Source organism: Marmota marmota, unplaced genomic scaffold, assembly GCF_001458135.2.
Source record: "Marmota marmota marmota unplaced genomic scaffold, marMar, whole genome shotgun sequence".
NCBI classification, from domain to species: Eukaryota; Metazoa; Chordata; class Mammalia; order Rodentia; family Sciuridae; genus Marmota; species Marmota marmota.
Window position 1 is genome coordinate 24893592 of NW_026000016.1, and position 18740 is coordinate 24912331.

An 18740-nucleotide genomic window follows, 5' to 3' on the forward strand; every position below is an offset into this window, starting at 1 on the left:
GTATGTTGCTAGGGATTGAACCCAGGGCTTTTTGCATGTGAGGCAAGCACTGTACCAACTGAGCTAAATCCCCTTTGCCAAATGTTAATGGTGTCCAGTTTGGGATGCAGGCTGGTTCTTGGTATCTGTTCAATAAGGATTTTTCCATTGATTTTGAAAGAAAATAGAGTATTATGTCTTCATAGAGCTCAGAAGTTTCCATTCCTTACCTTTGAGGGTTCATATGGAGCATTATGCACACAGAAGACACTTCCGTATCCTTGGCCTCTCCTAGCCAATGAGACAGGCACTGAAATATTTATACTCTTGGCTCTGTTGTTGGTGTAGTTGGAGTGGTCCAAGGTGTATGAATTAATGTAGTATCTGCCATTTATATTTAGGGTATACTAAATTAGGAGGAAGACCCTTGGCATCAGAAGAATGTATTCAAAGACCTTTTCTTCCCTGTCAATGTAGGGTTCGATGACCTTCATGTGTGTGCTGACCCAGGAGTCCCAGAGAATGGCTTCAGGACTCCCAGCGGAGGGGTTTTCTTTGAAAGCTCTGTAACCCGATTTCACTGCCAAGACGGATTCAAGCTGAAGGGCTCTACAAAGAGACTGTGTATGAAACATCTTAATGGAACCCTGGGCTGGATCCCAAGTGATAGACCCATCTGTGTGCAAGAAGGTAAAGTGCTCACCTCAGTCTCTTCTCTCTCTTCTTCTGGCTAAACCTGCCTGATAATGGAAAAGCAAAAATGTTCAGTGAGGGCTGGGGCAGGGGATAGATTAATCTCAGCATTAAAAGAAATAGTCAATTACAATCCACTTTATCACCATTTTTGTAAATGCAAGAGAGCAACTCAGATAACATTAGGGCTATTTATAATTAGGCTGCCAACTCAGCACTCATTTTCACGTTACTCAATAAAAAGTGCAGTACATATATTGTACCAAAACTATATTTAGTGATACAGAAGATATACATTACTCAGAGGATTAAATCAATTACTACTTATCAGTTCTGTGTTAGATGTGATTCATTTAAGGAAAGAAAGAACTGTGACAAGCAGAGCAGATTGACACGGGAGACATTTATTTCTAGCAATTATCCTGAAATGTATTGGTGGTGTCAAGATATTCATTTACTCCTGGAAATTACCCTAAGTCCATTGGTCAAAACAACTTAATATACATTTTGCTTTTACTTAATGTGGACACATTTAAAGTTCTAAAAAAATGCACTGTGTTTAACTAATTGGGATGCCAAGTGGTTGGTTATGTATCGCAGAGGACAAGGCTGAACTTGGAACAGGCATGAATCAAGAATTAATTCTAGCCCCAAATTTCCATAAGGCATAGAACTTCTATTTCATTGAGTTCATTAGGAACTAGTTTCAGATTCTCCTGACATCATTATTGAGTTTACCTTGGGAGGGAGCTTCTAGCAATGATATGTCTGCAATTATTGTGACTTAGTGTATATTTCTTTTATGAAACGATTTAAATAATTTAAACTGACAAGCATTTTAAAAGTATCTATTATGCTTTTCCTCATGGAAATTGTAAAGGATGAGTAAGATGGTGTCTTGCTCTTCAAGTACTTGCTATCTTTGCTTTTACTTTCAAGATATATATGTGTGCATGTATATACATATTTAAATATATGTATGCCAAAATTAATATAATATGGATTTAGAGTTTTTAAAAATAAATTCACCTTTTCCACTTGCATGCAGCCCATGCATGCATATGATTGTATTTAATTAAGAGTTTACTTGTTGCTTCCAAATACACCTCCCTGCCAAAACCTATGGCCAAAGATACCCAGTGCTTAAAACTCAGGCAATGCAGGGACATTAGGTAACAAAGAAAACCAGAATAGCCTTCCTGAATATCACCCAAAGATGAAGGCCTTCTGTTATTTGATCATCATGGGGTGGCAGGGAGTTGATCACTTTTTAGATGAGCTTCGTCCCAACTCCATAAGCTGTATAGTAATTCCAAGAAAAGGACTGAGAAATCCTTGGAGTGGAAGGCTTCTATTCTATGGGTCTGTGTGCCTGGTTTAGCCCTAAATGTGCTAGGAGGGACTAGGAGGAGCCAGCTCATTTATTATGCAACCTGAACCAAGGCCCCAGGTCCCCAGAGGGGAATCCAGGTCTCTGCATTCCAGTTAAGGTATAGGCTCCAGCCATCAGTTAGGAAAATTGTGGAAAAATCATTCACACTCACGGAAGGCTCATATGTATTTTTTTAATCCCATACTCCTGATTGGCTTAGTACATACTTTATAATTGTTCTAGCCATAGTTAATAGTGTCAGTGCAGGTGAGTCAGAGTTATCTGTAGGGCATTACGGTGAATTGAGTGGCCCTTGTTATGTGTTTGGGGATGCTGATATAGATGAACAGGGATTCAGGGAGGCAGGGGTTGAATGAGGAGGAACAGTTAAACATTAGTTCGGAACATGCCTTTTGCCCTCCAGTCAGTAAAGCCACAGCCTCTCTGGGCACCGTTCCTGCACCCTACCATCCCCAACACGTCTGCACATTCCCTTTATTTTTTTTTCCCCAACAAGACTGCATTGTTTTAAGGAGGTATCTAGCATATAGACTGGGTATCTCTGCTTATTATACAGTATCTTCTTTAATTACTATAGCAACCCTACAAAGTAGGTTCTAGTACCTTATTTTATAGACAGGAAAGCGAAGGGGCAGAGAGGCTAGATTCCCCATGGTCTCATAGGTAATGGAAGAGTTAGGATTCAGATTCAGATGTGTGCTTTCCAGGATGTTCATCTCCTAACCAAGGATGATTTTTCCTGGGAAGAGGAACCAAGTTCTATAGGTAAGGAAGAGAGACGATGAAGCAAGTGACACGTAGCAAAATCACCCCAGGCCTGCACCCCCTTTGGGAGGTGGCCTCTGTTGACATGCTTGGTAGCGACCTGTTTGTGCAGGGCACAGTTCCTTGAAATGTATTCCAAAAATGGCCTGCATCAAAACTTGTTGAAAATGTGTATTTAGATCTCCTTCCAGGTCAGAATCATGTGTAGAACTTTTAAAAATAAAAGTGCCAGGAACCCATTACAAGAGACTCTGTTTAGTGGAAGCCCAGGCAGGGTTATTTCTAAGAGCTCTCAGGGCAATTCCATCAGCACCCAGGAACCCCATTCAGTTACCTACCTGATTGCAGCTAATGGTGGCATAGAACCCAGGAGGAGAGCTGTCCTCGCCACAGTGGTGTCTCCTTGCTTAACCCTTCTTTTTACTAGTTCCTTCCATGAAAGAGAAAAAAAATCTCATTCATTCATGAAGCAGTAAAGTACTTACTAAAATATATTAGCTCCCATAGACCTGACCAGAATTGCTATAAAAGATGAATAATTTGATGTTAAGAAGCTTCCTGGGGAAAAGGTGCAATGTGAGTTTAAGTATTATTATTACACTATAAGTTTTCAATTAAAAGATCCAACTTGACCCAACTAGAGCTGGCAATAAAGTTGGCAGCTAACTCCTTTATTCATCAAAACTGTGGGGTGCAGGCATTTTTCAAAAGCAGGGTAGTCTTAGTCCTTTTTACAGGTACTCATATATTAAGGCAAATCGTCTCCCAGCTCCAGAAGCTTCGCCAAAACAGATGGATGCTTTAAAAATGTTTTATTTAGCACCCTTCTCTTCTCATGTGTGTTTTCTATCATCTAAAATTTCTTTCTTGTTGCTGTAGATAGGAGTTATCAAAAACGACAGACTCTGCCCACAAGGGCAAATATTTGCCTATCTTCCCTTAAGATAGTCTCTTCTCATTTTCCATCTTCTAAGGTGGGGAAAGAGCAGAAGGGTGCCTCTGCCTGCCCTCAGGGTCACTGACATTTCTTATGCTGTGGTTAGAGAAGTTACTGTATGCCTATCCTCCCTCCCTTCAGTGTGATTTTGGTTTTTGCTTTTAAAAAAGATTTCTTTAACTTAAATGTGGTCATGACTTGAAAAAAATATCCAGAGGAAATAAGGTCAGGTCAGACTGGGGCAGATGCAGTAAAGATAAGTGACAGAAATGATCAGTTATCATTATTGCAGGATGACAGCTGGACCGCCACAGGCAGGGTTCTCAAGTCTAAGCAACCAGCCCTGTAAGTGCAGAGGGAAGGTTCAAATTAGAGCAGCGTCACTCCTTAACCCGCTGTGGCACAGGCTCTTCCACATCACAGGAGTGCGAAGATCCCGCCCTGTCTGTACCCAAGCCCTGGAGGTGGGGGTGGCTTTAAAGAGAATTTTTAGAGAGTTATTAGGCAAACGGAGAACAACAACAACATGAGCACATGCTCAGATCCTTCTCAGATTGTGTGTAAAGGTCACGCAATGATTGGTAGCAACCTTGGACACCAAGCTGACTGCAGAGATCCCCAGAAAATGGTTTTTCACAAATTCACAGCTGAAACAGCCCAGAATTAGGTTGACTGCTGATGAAAAATGCAGGGCTACCCCCACGGAAGTCTTTCCAACCCTATCTCAAGTGGAATTCATCTTCTCTCTTGACAGTCTGCAGCAGTTCAGGGCTGATCCTGGCTCCCCGGTCAGCATCTTGTGAGTCTGTTAGGTATTAATTCAGACCTCCTCCGAGGCCCACACTGAGTCTCAAGAGCCAGAGGCTTCAGTGTGCAGAGTTCCCCCCTCCCCAACCTGCTCAGATTTGAATCTAATTACACTTGGCTGACACAGCTCCTCAGAGATGGGCTGGGAGTTGTTAAATTTCGAGCCAACCTTTACATTTTGACTGCTGTCTTCAGTCTACATAATCAGAGAGACTGGCCTTGCATATCCCATCAGAGGGTGCATCTTGATGTTTGACTTCACGGGAATTGCCCCAGGGGTGTGTGAATGAAGCACACTTCCAGGTGCCAAGCTCAAAGCTTTTTATGCACTAGGAATCTAAATTTAGCAAGCACCTGCAGGCGGGCCTCAGCAGCATCTTGAGGTATTTGCCATGGGCACTCCACAAGCAGAGCATCAGGAAGTGGGGTAGCTCTGTAAGTCCTCAGCCCATGAGAGTGGGCTCACTTCTGGCCACACGTTGCTTTCTATCACTTCTTTGTTGTGCAACATAAGGCTACTTTGCAAAGAAAAATGGAAAGTGACCTCAAACTTTCTTTAAAAATAAAAATTGTGTTTATCAAGAGAAAAGCAGGAAATCAGAAAGATTTTTCCTCTAGAGTGAAATTCTAAGCCAAACCCAATTTTTTCCACCAATCTACATAATCTACATTTAGAAGTCAAATGGCCTTCTTGAAATCTTTTGACAAATAATTAATGTTTTTAAATGCCTTTAAGAATTTTAGTGCCACTCCAATATATTTAGTCATTCATTCCCTAATATTCTGTTAAGCACTCTAATTGCCAGACCCAAAGGCTCCAATGGAATTGGGAGAGATGGTTAAATTTTCAGTGAATTTCCTTGTTTTCCCTTTTGGATTAATTTTTCTGTTGTTGTTTTAGCCTTTTTAAAATTAATGGAATAGCATTGGGGGGTTTAGCTCAGTAGTATAGAGCTTGCCGCTTGCCTAGCATATGTGAGGCTGTAGGTTCAATCGCTAGTACAACACACACACACACACACACACACAGTAAAAATAATGAAATATAATACTTACACTAGAAAGTTCATAAAACCAAACAGTCCAATGAACTATTGCAAAGCAATACCAATGTCACCTTTATTCAGGAAATGGGACACTGATGGCTCCCCAGAAGCCCACTCCCCATCACTGCCCCCCTCCCCTTCCTGAGAGCTAGCACTCACTTCCTGTTGTAATCACCTGGCTTGAGAATATGTGCTCCTAAACGTGATGCTATTTCAAGTTTACTTTTGCCTTATTTTTGAGTTCATATACATGGGGTAATAGCATAGAGATTATTTTATGTCTGATTTACTTTATGCTTATGAAATCAATACATATTATTGCCTGCAGTTGTAGTCTGATCTTGTTTTTTTTTTTTTTTTTTTTTTTGTACCAGAGATTGAACCTAGGAGCATTCAACCACTGAGCCACATCCCAGGACTTTTTTTTTTTTTTTTAAAGCGATAGGGCCTTGCTAAGTTGCTGAGACTCATGATTCTCCTGCCTTAGCTTCCCATGCCACTGGGATTATTGGAATGCATCACTACTTCTGACTACTCTGATCATTTCTATTTTTATTTATTTATTTATTTATTTTGGTGCCAGAAATCTAATTCAGGGCCTTACACAGGCTAGGCAAGTACTCCACAACAGAGCTATATCCTCAGCCTGCTTAGTGTTCTAATATATAAATATAGCATAATTTGAACTTTCTAATGTTAATGGAAATTTAGAGCGTTTCCAATTGGCTTCTGTTACACATAGTACCACTCTGAACATACTTGAATATACCTGCTGGTGTATATGTATATGCTCTCATTTCTCTTGACTACACCAGAATGGAACTGCTGAGGCATAGGATATGTGTATGTCCAGTGTTAATAGGTAGTGCCAGTTTCCCAAAGAGGTTGTACTGATTGACACTCCCAAGAGTGGAATTTGCTCCTTCCCAATACTTGGTGTTGTCAGTATTTTAGCCATCGGGTGGTACTTCTGGATTTAATGTACATTTCCCTGGTGGGTAGTGTTTAATGGCCAGCTTTTATTCTTTCTTGGAAGTGCCTCTTTAATTCACTTGCCTCCTTATCAGTTGTCTTTTCCTTTTTGATTTTTAGGAGTTTTTGTATATACTGGATGTAAGTTCTTTGTTGATTGTGTAAATGTTGAAGATTTGTCCTGTGGCTTAGGTTTTTACTTCTTTTATCATTAGTGCCATTTGATGAACAGATTTTAGTTTTAATGTAGTGAAATTAATCCATCTTTTTCTTTATTCTGGAGCTTTTAAAGATTTATTTTGTCTTGTTAAAAAAAAGATGTTTTTCTACTCTGACAAAGACATTCTCTTATGTAGTCTTCTTAGAACCTTACCATTTTGCCTTTCACATTTAAATCTCAAACATGTCTAGTGACATAGGTCACAATGTCTATCATACAATCCGGCACTCGTCATTAGAATGATGATTTTGTCTTGTTGTAAGATGGAGGTCCTGGTTCAGGACTTTCTGTGATGTTTTATTGTCTGTCTTTACATCAGTGTGATTGTAGCTCTATAATAAGTCTTAAACTCTGGTAGGGCCAGTTTCCCTCTCGCTCTTCTTCAAGAGTGTCTTGACTCTTGTTATTTTGCATTTCCACATGAATCTTAGAATCAGCATGTCAATCGTCAAGATAAGTTTGAATTTTTAATATGATTGTACTGGATTACAGTTAAATTACAGGGGGGGATAATGCTTTTGCAATATGAGTTTTCTCAATTGAGGAACATGGATTATTCCATTTATTTAGGTCCTTTACTATTTTTCTACCCCGGTATTTTATAGTTTTCTGTATACATATCTTACATAGATGTCTTTTATTAGATTTATGCTTAGAAATAAAAAAATTGTTTTTGAGGATAATTATTTTACATTTTGTTTTTAAAATAGGTCATATATGAGCTGGGCATGGTGGTGCATGCCTGTAATCCTAGCAGCTTGGGAGGCTGAAACAGGAGGATCACGAGTTCAAAGCCAGCCTCCACAATTTAGTGAGGCCCTAAGCAATTCAGTGAGAACCTGTCTCTAAATAAAATACGAAAAAGGGCTGGGGATATGACTCAATGGTTGAGCACCCCTATTTCAATCCCTAGTACCCCCAAAATAAAAATTGGTCACATGTGGAATTCATGTATGATAAACTCATTGCCAATTTGACTGAATTCTTTGGGATTTTATCACATATGTAGTTGTGTGATGTGTAAAGAGTACAACTTTTGTTTTTTCTGACTTTTTGTTTCCTTTTCTTGCACTCCTGCTTTGGTTAGGAACTCTGTATAATGCTGAATACAAGGAGCAAGAGTGAACCTCACTGTGTTAGTCCCAATCTTAAATGGGATGCCTTCCATATTATTGTGACAGATTTTTTAAAAAGATATCTTTTATTATATTAAGGATGTTTCTTTCCATTCCTATTTTGAGAGTTCTTTTAAATTTTTATGATCATGAACAAATATTGAATTTCATCAAATGCTTTTTCACATCTATTAAGATGGTAATTTTCTCCTTGGTTCTGTTTGATATTCTTTTTTAAATTAATTTATTTATTTTAATTAGGTATGTATGACAGCAGAATACAGTTATGATTCATTGTACACAATTGTAGCACAACTTTACATTTCTGTGGTTGACATGATGTAGCGTCACACCAAATGTGCAGTCATACATGTACCTAAGATAATGATGTCCATCTCATTCCACCATCTTGCCTGCCCTCATTGCACCCTCCCTCTCCTCCCTCCCCTTTGCCCAGTCAAAGTTCCTCCATTTTTCTCAAGCCTTTCCCCTCCCTGTTATGGATCAGCATTCACTTATCAGAGAGAACATTGGCCTTTGGTTTTGGGGATTGGCTTACTTTGCTTAGCATGATATTCTCCAACTCTATCCATTTTCCTGAAAATGCCGTAATTTATTCTCTTTTAATGCTGAGTAATATTCCATTGTGTATACATACCACAGTTTCTTTACCTGTTGAAGGGCATCTAGGTTGCTTCCACAGTTTAACTATTATGAATTGTGTTGCTATGAACATTGATGTGGCTGCATTACTATAGTACGCTGATTTTTAAGTCCTTTGGGTATTGAGCAGGAGTGGGATAGCTGGGACAAACGATGGTTTCATTCCAGGTTTTCTAAGTAATCTCCATACTGCTTTCCAGATTGGTTGCACCAATTTGCAGTCCCACTAGAAATGTATGATTGTGCCTTTTCCCCCAACATCCTTGCCAACACTTATTGTTGTCTGTATTTTTGATAACTGACATTCTGACTGGCATAATATGAAATCTTAGAGTAGTTTTGATTTGCATTTCTCTAATTGCTAGAGATGTTGAACATTTTTTAATATATTTGTTGATTGAGTGTATATCTTCTTCTGAGAAGTGTCTGTTCTGCTCCTTAGCCCATTTATTGATTGGGTTGTTTGTTTGGTGTTAAGTTTTTTGAGTCATTTATATATCCTGGAGATTAGTGCTCTATCTGATGTGTGTGTGGCAAAAATTTGATTCTAAAATGTAGGCTCTCTGTTCACCTCATTGATTGTTTCTTTTGTTGAGAAGAAGCTTTTGAGTTTGAGTCCATCCAATTTATTAATTCTTGATTTTATTTATTCTGTTGTGATTCACATTAGTTGGTTGTCAAATGTTAAATCAACCTAGGATTCTTGAAGTAAACCCATCTTACTTGTGACATATTTTTAAATTTATTGCTCGATTGTGTTTGCTAATGTCTTGTTTTCAAGTTTTGCTTTTATGTTGCCGAATGGATTGGCCTCAAATTTTCCCTTTCTATAATGTTCTTGCCAGATTGCGTAATCAACCTCGTAAGCAGGTTGGTGTGGGCCTTCAGAAGAGAACGCTAAAAAAGAATTTCTGTGAGATTGCTGCAATTTCTTCTGCAAATACTTGATGAAATTTATGGGGAAGTCACCTAGGCCTGGAGTTTTCTTTGTGGGAAGGTTTTCCATTTTGAATTCAATTTATTTTAGATTTTTCTGAAGTATGACTACTTTCTGTTTCTTATTGTGTCCATCTTGGTCAATTGTATATTTTTTATTTTAGAACTCCAACTCCACCAAAATTTTCTGATTTCTTGACTTAAAGTTATTTGTAATATTCTTTTTATTTTTTAAAACAGAATATGTTTTGATGTTGCTTATTATTTTTTCATTGTTATATGTGCCGTCCCTCTTGGTTTCTTGATCAGTTTTACTCAATTTCATTGATGTCACAAAGTCAACTTATGGTTTTGTCAATCCTCTCCTGTGTGTCTTTCCTATTTCTTTCATACTCACTCTTTATTTTATTTCCTTGAACTTTCTTTGGGTTTAATTGCCTATCCTTTTTTTTTTTTAAACTTTTGTGTAAGAACTTTTAATTTGAGTATTTGGTGATAATGCTAAATTTGTGTGCACCTAATAATACTCCTTAAAATTTACAAAGCAAAAATCAATAGAACTTTTAAGGAGAAATGCACAATCACAGGAAGAGCTTTAAGCACTCCTCTTTTAATAATTTATAGAACAAGCAAGAGGGAAAAAATAATAAGGATATAAAAAACTTGAATAAAATTATTAACAAAGTTGACCTAATCAACTGTAAAATATACATTCTTAATTTTTAGATATTTCTTTTTCTAATGTGTATTTTTTAAGAGAGAGAGAGAGAAGAGAGAGAGAATTTTTTAATATTTAATTTTCAGTTTTCGGTGGACACAAGATCTTTATTTTATTTGTATGTGGTGCTGAGGATTGAACCCAGCACCCCGCGCATGCCAGGCGAGCGCGCTACCACTTGAGCCGCATCTCCAGCCCTCTAATGTGTATATTTAAAGGAAAATTTATAGCTATAGTTTTATCTACATAGCATAAATTTCAATGTGCAGTATTTTCATTGTTATTCAATTTTAAATATTTATTTTTTAAAATTAATTTGTTTGATTATTTATTTAGTGGTACCAGGCACTATACAACTGAGGTACATCCCCATCCCTTTATACTTTTTATTTTTGAGACAGGATCTTGTTAATTTGTCAAGGCTGGCCTCAAAATTGTGATCCTTCTGCCTTAGTCTTTGGGATAGCTGTGATTACAGGCATGCACCACTGCACCTGGCCAAAATATTTTCTATATTTATTGTTACTTCTCTTTGGACCCATGGATTATTTAGAAAAGTATTTTTCAGTTTCCAAACATTCTAGAAAATTTCTATTATTTTTTTTTCTTATTTTATTGTGGCCAGAAAACATGCTCTAAAGTTTCAGTCATTTGAGATTTTCTTTATGGCCCAGGTGTGGTCAAACTTTGTAAATGTTCCATGTATGCTTAGAAGAATGTGTAGCAGTCTCAGTCCTACAGAGTATGGGTAGCTAAGAACCCACAAAGAATTACCATCCAAGTGTTAGGTATTAAAAAAAACTTAAATAACAAAACACAAACATGCTAATTGCCTTTGTCAACCACAAATATTTTCCTTCTGTAGACTAAAGGAAAATAGTAAGCACAAGATGCATGCTTACCCTAATGACTTTGACCAACTCTCATTCCGGTGGCTTTTTCTCAGTGGTTTTAAGCTGGGTCCTACTAAAAATTCCACATTAACATTTAGCTGGGAGCCCCAATGTATTGAGTGTCTTGGTCTGATGCTTCTTCAGATTCCATTAAAATCAATGTCCTTTTAAAAAGAAAGAAACAACCTGGATCCGCCCTGTTTATGAAGCAAAACCACCTCATGTGGTGGGGCTTCTTTTTCTTTGAAGCACCCTCTCTCTCCAGTCAGTGCCTTCCCAAACAGCATTAATGCTCAGCCTCTCCATTTCTCTGCCTGACATTATGCTTATGGTGACATAATTTGCCTTTGTTGATTCCTTCCAGCTTCTGCAACCTAATTCTAAGAAATGGTGATGTTCTGATGATATTCTCTCGAATTGTATTGGAATGATAGTTCTTTACACCAGGAGGGGTGTGGAACAGCACTGATATGGACAAGTAATTCTGGAGATGTTAGTAGATGTTGAGTCAAGAAAGGATTGTGTGGTACGAAGTTCAGGAGTCCACAAGAACACCCTCACTTCTGACATCAAGTTTGGAGGTCTCCAAGCCCACCTCAGGTTCAGTAATTCAGTAGGACTCAGAACTCTGAAAAGCCAATATACTCATGATTAAAGTTTATTATAATGAAAAGATATGGATTAAAATCAACCAAGGGAAGAGGTTCATAAGCAGGGTCCAGGTGAGCTTCCAGTTGTCCTTTCCCAGTAGAGCTGAGCAGATAGTGCCTATTTGTTCAGGCAACAACATATGACAATATACATGGAATATTAACAACCCTCCACCAGGGAGACTTGTCCAAGCCTTGGTTTCCAGAGTTTTACTGGGAATTAGTCATGTAGGCATGGTAGACCACTGTGTGGCTCACCCTAGTCTCCAGTCCCTCCAAGATCTGAGGTGATTCTATGGGGTCCAAGGTCCCCAGTGTAAACCACATTGTTGGCATAGATTATGTAGAATGGCCCAAAGCCTCTATATAAGCAAAGACACTCATCCAGGCAGGACATTACAGGGTTTTAGTGGTTACCTCCCTGGAGCTGAAGGCAAAAGCCCCACCTCTTTTGGGGCAGGTTAATCCTTCACTGCACCTATGGCAAACCCTTTGAGGACATAGATCAGATTGTGTCATGACCCAGGCTTACCAAGCACCAGGAGCTCCCCATCACACTATAATAGGACCCCTATTCCCTGCCCTACCTACAAATCCTTCCGTAGTCTAGCCTTTCCTGCTCCATCTTGATGGCTATATTCCAAACACACAGATCTTCTTTTGTTTTTTCAGGACACCAAGCTCTTTCTTGGCCTTTGTACTATCTGTTCCGCTGCCTGAAATGTTCTTCTCCCAGTTCCCCACATAATTGGATCTTTGTTGTCATTCAGGTCTCAGCTTAATAAATGTCATTTTCTCAGAGGCCCCTTGCCTGTCTGCCCAAATTAAATGAGTCTCCGAGTCAGTCCCTATCCTATCACCTTGTTATGTGTTCGTCATAGCAGTGAGCCTTTCTTGTTATTTCCTAGCTCATTTGTCTCTTAATTTTTCAGTTAGCAATTTCCCTCCATGCAAATAATAAGAGTAATAAGAGTTCTCTATCTGCAGCACCTAGAACATGCTGGGCCTAGAGTACGTGCTCAGTAATTCATTGAATGAATGAATGAATGAGCAGCTGGATGAATAAATAAATTTTCTGAAAACTGGTTTAGGCAAAATTAAGTAGAATTCTTTATGGCAATATCTTCAGAGCCTTTAATATACTAATGTAGATTATGAATCTCTGAGTATTTCCAAGATTAGTTTTGGGGAGCAATAATGTGGGAACTTGGCATTTTCAAGGAGTCAAATTCATTTTCACATGTAAATCCCATTTTAAAGAAAAGTAATCCAAGTTATGGTACATATTCTTGAAATTTTACTATGCCTGACCCATCCCTTAGGACTCTACTCTCTGCTAACTAAGCTGATAAATTAATTTGTACTTAGGTATAAATGTGTAATACTGCCTTAGGATCGTTCACTCCTTCTTTTATGTATTCATTATATTGAATCCCCATTGATACGAGGAACAGGGTATAAAAATAATGGCAGTGGTGGGCTGGTGAAAGATGGTTTCCAGAATGGGAGCCATTGGTATCCCTTAGGTTATGTATGGGAAGTGTACATTTATGCCTCCTGTACCTAAGTTCTAATTGTTGATATTTTTCATAATCCTTGGTAAAAATATGTTTGAAGTGGCTTTAAAAAATTCTGTTGATGAACTTATGCTATAGAAGTTGTGTGACAAACAGTCTCCAACTTACTGATGGTTCAACTTATGATTTTTCAACTTTAGGATGATGTGAAAGTGATATACATTCCATAAAAACTGTAATCCAAATTTGAAATTGAATCTTTGCATTAGGCAATATGATACTCTTTGGTGCTGGGGTGCAGTAAGCCACAGTTCCCAGTCAGTCAGGTGACTGAGGGGAAATGATTGATGCTCCCCAGTGTACTGTGGCTCACCTAGGGTGCTCAGTAGGTGAGTTATATTAAATACATGTTGACTTACAATGTTTTTGACTTACAGGAGTTTAGCTAGACATAGCCCCATCGTAAGTGGAGGAGCATCTGCATCTCTATTTGAGACTTGTACATTGATAAAGATCACACATTTCTTTTCAGATACTACAGGTTCTGGATTCTTTCTTTCCACTAAGATAAGGTCTGTGGTTTTTGCTGTCTCAGACAACTCAGCAGGACAATACTCATTCCAGATGCCTCTTCTTCCAACCCTACCCTCCTTTAGTGAGGGGAATCGATGCCAGACTTCACATGTAAAAAATCGAAGAGAATGTGAATTATCTTTTCTTCTGTCAAACTTTAGGTTTCTATTAGAGCCAGGCTATGTCAGTTTTGTCCTTACTCCTAGGGTGCAGCCCTCTTGACTTTTCCACTTTTGTGGAACTTGGACTCTAACTTCTTATTCCCCAGCTGGTACATGGCTCCCCCACCTAGTAAGCGATCCCTGCCCTACTTCCTATGGAGACTCCTCTTTGGAATTTGTGAGTCTGTGAATTCCCTTCAAACCCTGTGTCGTATGCTCTGCACTAAACCCAACTCCTGTGTGTGGAAGCTTGGAGTTCTGATTAGGAATGCCAAGCCTTCTTGGTTAAATACCACAAATTGGTAAATCAGCCTTGGGATCAAGGCTTGGGCACTTCTGCACCTGGCCAGCCAGTATCCACATGTCTGTAATGTCTAAGTGGACATTCTGTCCATGATTTTACTCTCTTTAACTGGCTACCTCTGAGTATACCAGTTAATTCTTGAGCAAATTTTAAGTCCATCATGAAAAACGTATAAATTACTGCTACAGATTCTATTTACTGCCAAGATTTTACAGACAGATGCCTCGATAAATGTGTTTTTATTTGCTGTGAATGACTTCTGCATAGTGCCATTGAAAAAAAATATAATTCAGATTCTTCCATTAAAAGAAGGTAGCTGTGGTGTGCAGAGAGTCGTCAATTATCTTATGACTCCAGTCAGGATTATTCTGGGGCTGATTTGGAGGGAGTTTAGCTATTCTAGCAGAAAAACTATTGGTTAAACGTGAACAGTTAGAAAACCCCTTTCCATGGCCTGTAGCACAAAAAATGAGAGGTAAAATTGAAACCAGAAGACAGTTCTCCAGCTGAGACTCTATGTTGAAAGCCACGGGCTGCGGGACAACCTGATGATAGGGTTCCTCAGGGGAAGGCTGAGTGGCTGGGCCGGGCTGAAGACCTGTTAACCAGGCTCCCGAGGGCTGTGTGCTCACAGGGTTGTTGGGCATGGGTTTGGATGACCCTGCTCCCCTTTATTCTGTGCCAGGTGTGTGCACAGGTCTGGAAGCAGAGAAGGAACATCAGAGGAAGTGGGACACAGGTCCTGCTCTCAAGCTAATCGCGGTGACAAAGGCTGAGATACAGGCACAACTTAGGTGCACTTGACTTCAGATGGCCTGCACAGGGCAGTGAATGGCCTCTGTCCTTCAGGCCCTGTTGTCAGGCCCTCTCCCATAGGGAGGCCTCTTCTGCTTGCCTCTTTCCTATCACTGACATCTTATTTTCTGGAGTCTGTTTTGTTCAATTCCCAGCCCCTCCCAGTATGCCCAGCCCCCACCCCATATTACTACTGGGATATGCTCTTTTCAAAGCCACCAAAGTTCACAGCCACCAGAGCCATCCACCAGCCAGCCATTGCTCCTTTCCTTCCTTTCACCTTCGTCAGGGCTCCCAGGGTCCAGAGTTTCAGAACTAACTGTTTAAAGCTTAGAGCAACTTGAAGATCAAGGATCCTATTAATATTATTCCATACATATTGTGGATTCAGTAGGCTTTGGAGAGTGGCTGAGAAACCAGTAATCTTTTGTAGCATGGAAGAATTTTTGGAGGAAGTGTCTGTGATTGACAAAGTGTTATCCTTGGTTGCCTGTTTTCAAAAAATTAAGCACCAACTAATTTGGAACAGAACCCATCTAGAGATCACAATTCCAAGCACATATGCATCTAAAATCAGAAGCATTGTCAAGATGGGGTGTAGCCCAAGGGTAGAGCACATGCCTTGCTGGCTTGAGGCCCTAGGTTCCATCCCCAGCACCATAAAAAGAGAAAGAAAATAAAAGAGAAATATGCATGAAATCAGAACCATTAAGCCGAAATGTGCCCATAAGAGATGGAGAGACACATATCATGATCAGTGTGACTTAAACCAGATGGGATTAGTTGGGCAGTATTTAGGGTCAGTAAGGGTAGGGAGAACAGGATCTCAACTTGGCAGCAAGGAACACAATGGCCTATATGGTAAATTATAAGTAGACACAGTTAGAAGTAGATAGTTGTCATCCATTGATTTTATTTTATCTTTTTATCAGTTTGGTGTGTGGACTTCTTGTTCTTCCTCAGCATCCTCCTGACCCTCAGATTTGCTTGCGTCTTTTCTTCCTGGACTCAGGCACTTTGCTCTACTCCATTTTTAGGAGGTAGTGCAGCTGCTTGCTCTGAGCCTTTGTGAGATTGGCAAGAGTATGTGCTGCTCTATTTTTTATCTTTTTAGCAACAGATAAGGCGGACAGGAAGTTTTATTGGCAAACTCGGCCGCAGCTTGATGTGTGCTGTTCCACACACACGTTTTCTCATCGGGCTGGGCCTCAGGGAAAAGGTGGCCTGATGGGCGACCAGTCTGACAGTCTGCATCGTGTCTTGTGTTGTTCATAAACCAGCAAATATATCACCAGATGGATTGTTCAGGTTAATCCCCAAATCTTGTCTTTTTTCATTTATCTCCAAAATTGTTCATAAGATCAATATTGTTCATAAGATCAGGGTAACGTGTCCAGCAGGAAATGATTCCCTTTATGCCTGGGTCTTTCTTCATGAACTCTCTCTTCCTGTTACTCCAGGGAAGCAGGCTATGATGCTTGTCATCAGGTACCTGAGCCTAGTAACAAGTAAGGTATCATGTGCCAGAAATTGTATAGGTCAAGACCAGGCCTGAAAATAAGAGCTTTCTTGTGAAACTGTTAGCCATTTTAAGTTCCAGACATAATGTATACCTTTTTCACCAAAATTGCAGATTGCCGTATCCCTCAAATTGAAGATGCTGAGATTCATAACAAGACGTATAGACATGGAGATAAGTTAATCATCACCTGTCATGAAGGATTCAAGATCCGCTACCCCGACCTCTACAACATGGTTTCATTATGTCGTGATGATGGAACGTGGGATAACCTGCCCATCTGTCAAGGTACGGGAAGGAAGCCACCATCGCCGACTGTTCTTCTCTCAGACTCTATTGTACATGTTCTTTGATAGAGTGATAGAGATGATGGAGCGGAATGCGAAGCCATCCACCCCACACGTGTCCTTTGTGTTTTCACTGCTCTTGGGATATCCATCTTCAGTGCTTGTAGAGGTGCAGCTCCATATACCCACCTTCATGGTATAGGTGGGAAGCCCCTTATTCTTTAGCATGTCATGTGGTCCCCTAATCTAGAAAATCATATAGTTGAAGAACTTGTAACTTGGCTGTGAACACAATGATGAACTATTATATACTGAATGGAAACAGTGGGGCATTTACACTTATTTCAGTGGTGGTGAGAATACAGTTAAAGCCCATCTTACAGAAGGCTATTTTCTCTTAATAATGTTATCCCTTTTTATAATGCATGAAGAGCACAAATATCATCAAATTCAAATTTCATCCAAACCACCCGGTGAATATTCATCTTCCCATATTTTTTTTTTTTCAAATTTGCCTGGGCTGACATAAAAGGACCCTGTTTGTGAAAATAAGCCTTTGCATTTCACATTAATTCTGATTTTATTTTTTAACATGTGACTTGGACCAAAGGACCAAAAAGCCAATGCATAATTCATAATTTGATGGAGAAAGAAAGCGATCTCATTTGCTCCAAAAGCTCTAGCATGTTCAAGTCGAGACGAATGTTAACTTTGTGCTTGGAAATCACAACTGGCAGACCCCAATATTGCTTTGTGCAACTCATCGTGGGAAATAAATTGTTTCCTTACACTGGAGCTTAAGAGTCATGACCCCGTGAGGAAAGGAGCTTCTGGAAGTAGGAGGACAGAGTCAGCCATACTCCCTGCCCTTCCCTCAGAAACTGCCCAATGTGCTGGCCTGTGTTCTGCATCACATTTCTAAAGGGGACACGTGACTTATTTACATGCTCAGAGGCTGTCTACAAAATAAGCAGCTGGTTCCTTCCTGGGCTACTTATTCAACACACTCCATTATCTGCTGATCGGTGGTTGGTCTGCAGCACTGTCAGAGCCGTGCTGAAGATCACCTCAGACTCCAGCCACTATGAGTTTTTTCTCTCCTACTCTTTCTGTTCCATTTTGGGTCACTAAGTACTATATCTTCTTTAGGAATTCCTTTTTCCCTTAATGACTTTCTAAACATACCCCATGGTTTACCTCTTGGGGTGTCATTTTGAGTTCAGATACTTGCTTCCCCATGTCTCTGTCTGGCCACCATGGCTCCCCATCCCGTCACCCCTTAGTCAATCTCCAGTCAAGACAGGACTATTCTAAGTCTGCAACAATAGAGAGCCGACTGACTGGCTACTCTTGTGTGTGTGTGTGTGTGTGTGTGTATTTTGTGGTGTTATGTAACAAACCAGAGCCTCGTGCATGCCAGGAAAGTGCTCCCTCTCTCTGAGTTACATTCCCAGCCCTTGACTGGCTTCCCAAGAGAGTTTTGTCTCTTGGGACAACATATACATCGCAACCTTGTTTTAATTTTTCCTCAGAGGCTTCATCCCACCAAGGATGTGTCCTGGTGGCCCATGCCATAGCCCCATGCCACCCTGCAACTCCCTGCCTGTGGAGAGGTTCTGCCAGCTGAATCTGCACCAGCCTCCTCCCAACCATTCATCTAACACAGCATAAGGAATGAGGAATCAGTTACCACAGACAGCCTGACACCTCTCCAAGCCCCTGGGGGAATATAATTGGTCCTTAGCATGACATTTCATACTATAACTTTTATTTGCACCTATGGATCCAGGGGCTAAA

General features: G+C 39.9%; 1 protein-coding gene across 5 annotated transcripts in view; it reads left to right on the top strand.

Moving 5' to 3' along the window:
- Susd4 (sushi domain containing 4) overlaps positions 1-18740 on the top strand; it is a 194260-nt gene that overhangs the window by 128655 nt on the left and 46865 nt on the right. For all 5 annotated transcript variants that reach the window (XM_048809317.1, XM_048809316.1, XM_048809315.1 and 2 more), the window contains 2 exons: positions 457-669; positions 16771-16944. In XM_048809317.1, coding sequence (XP_048665274.1) covers positions 606-669; positions 16771-16944 — 238 coding nt within the window. In that variant the 5' untranslated portion in view covers positions 457-605. The remainder of the gene's footprint in view (positions 1-456; positions 670-16770; positions 16945-18740) is intronic.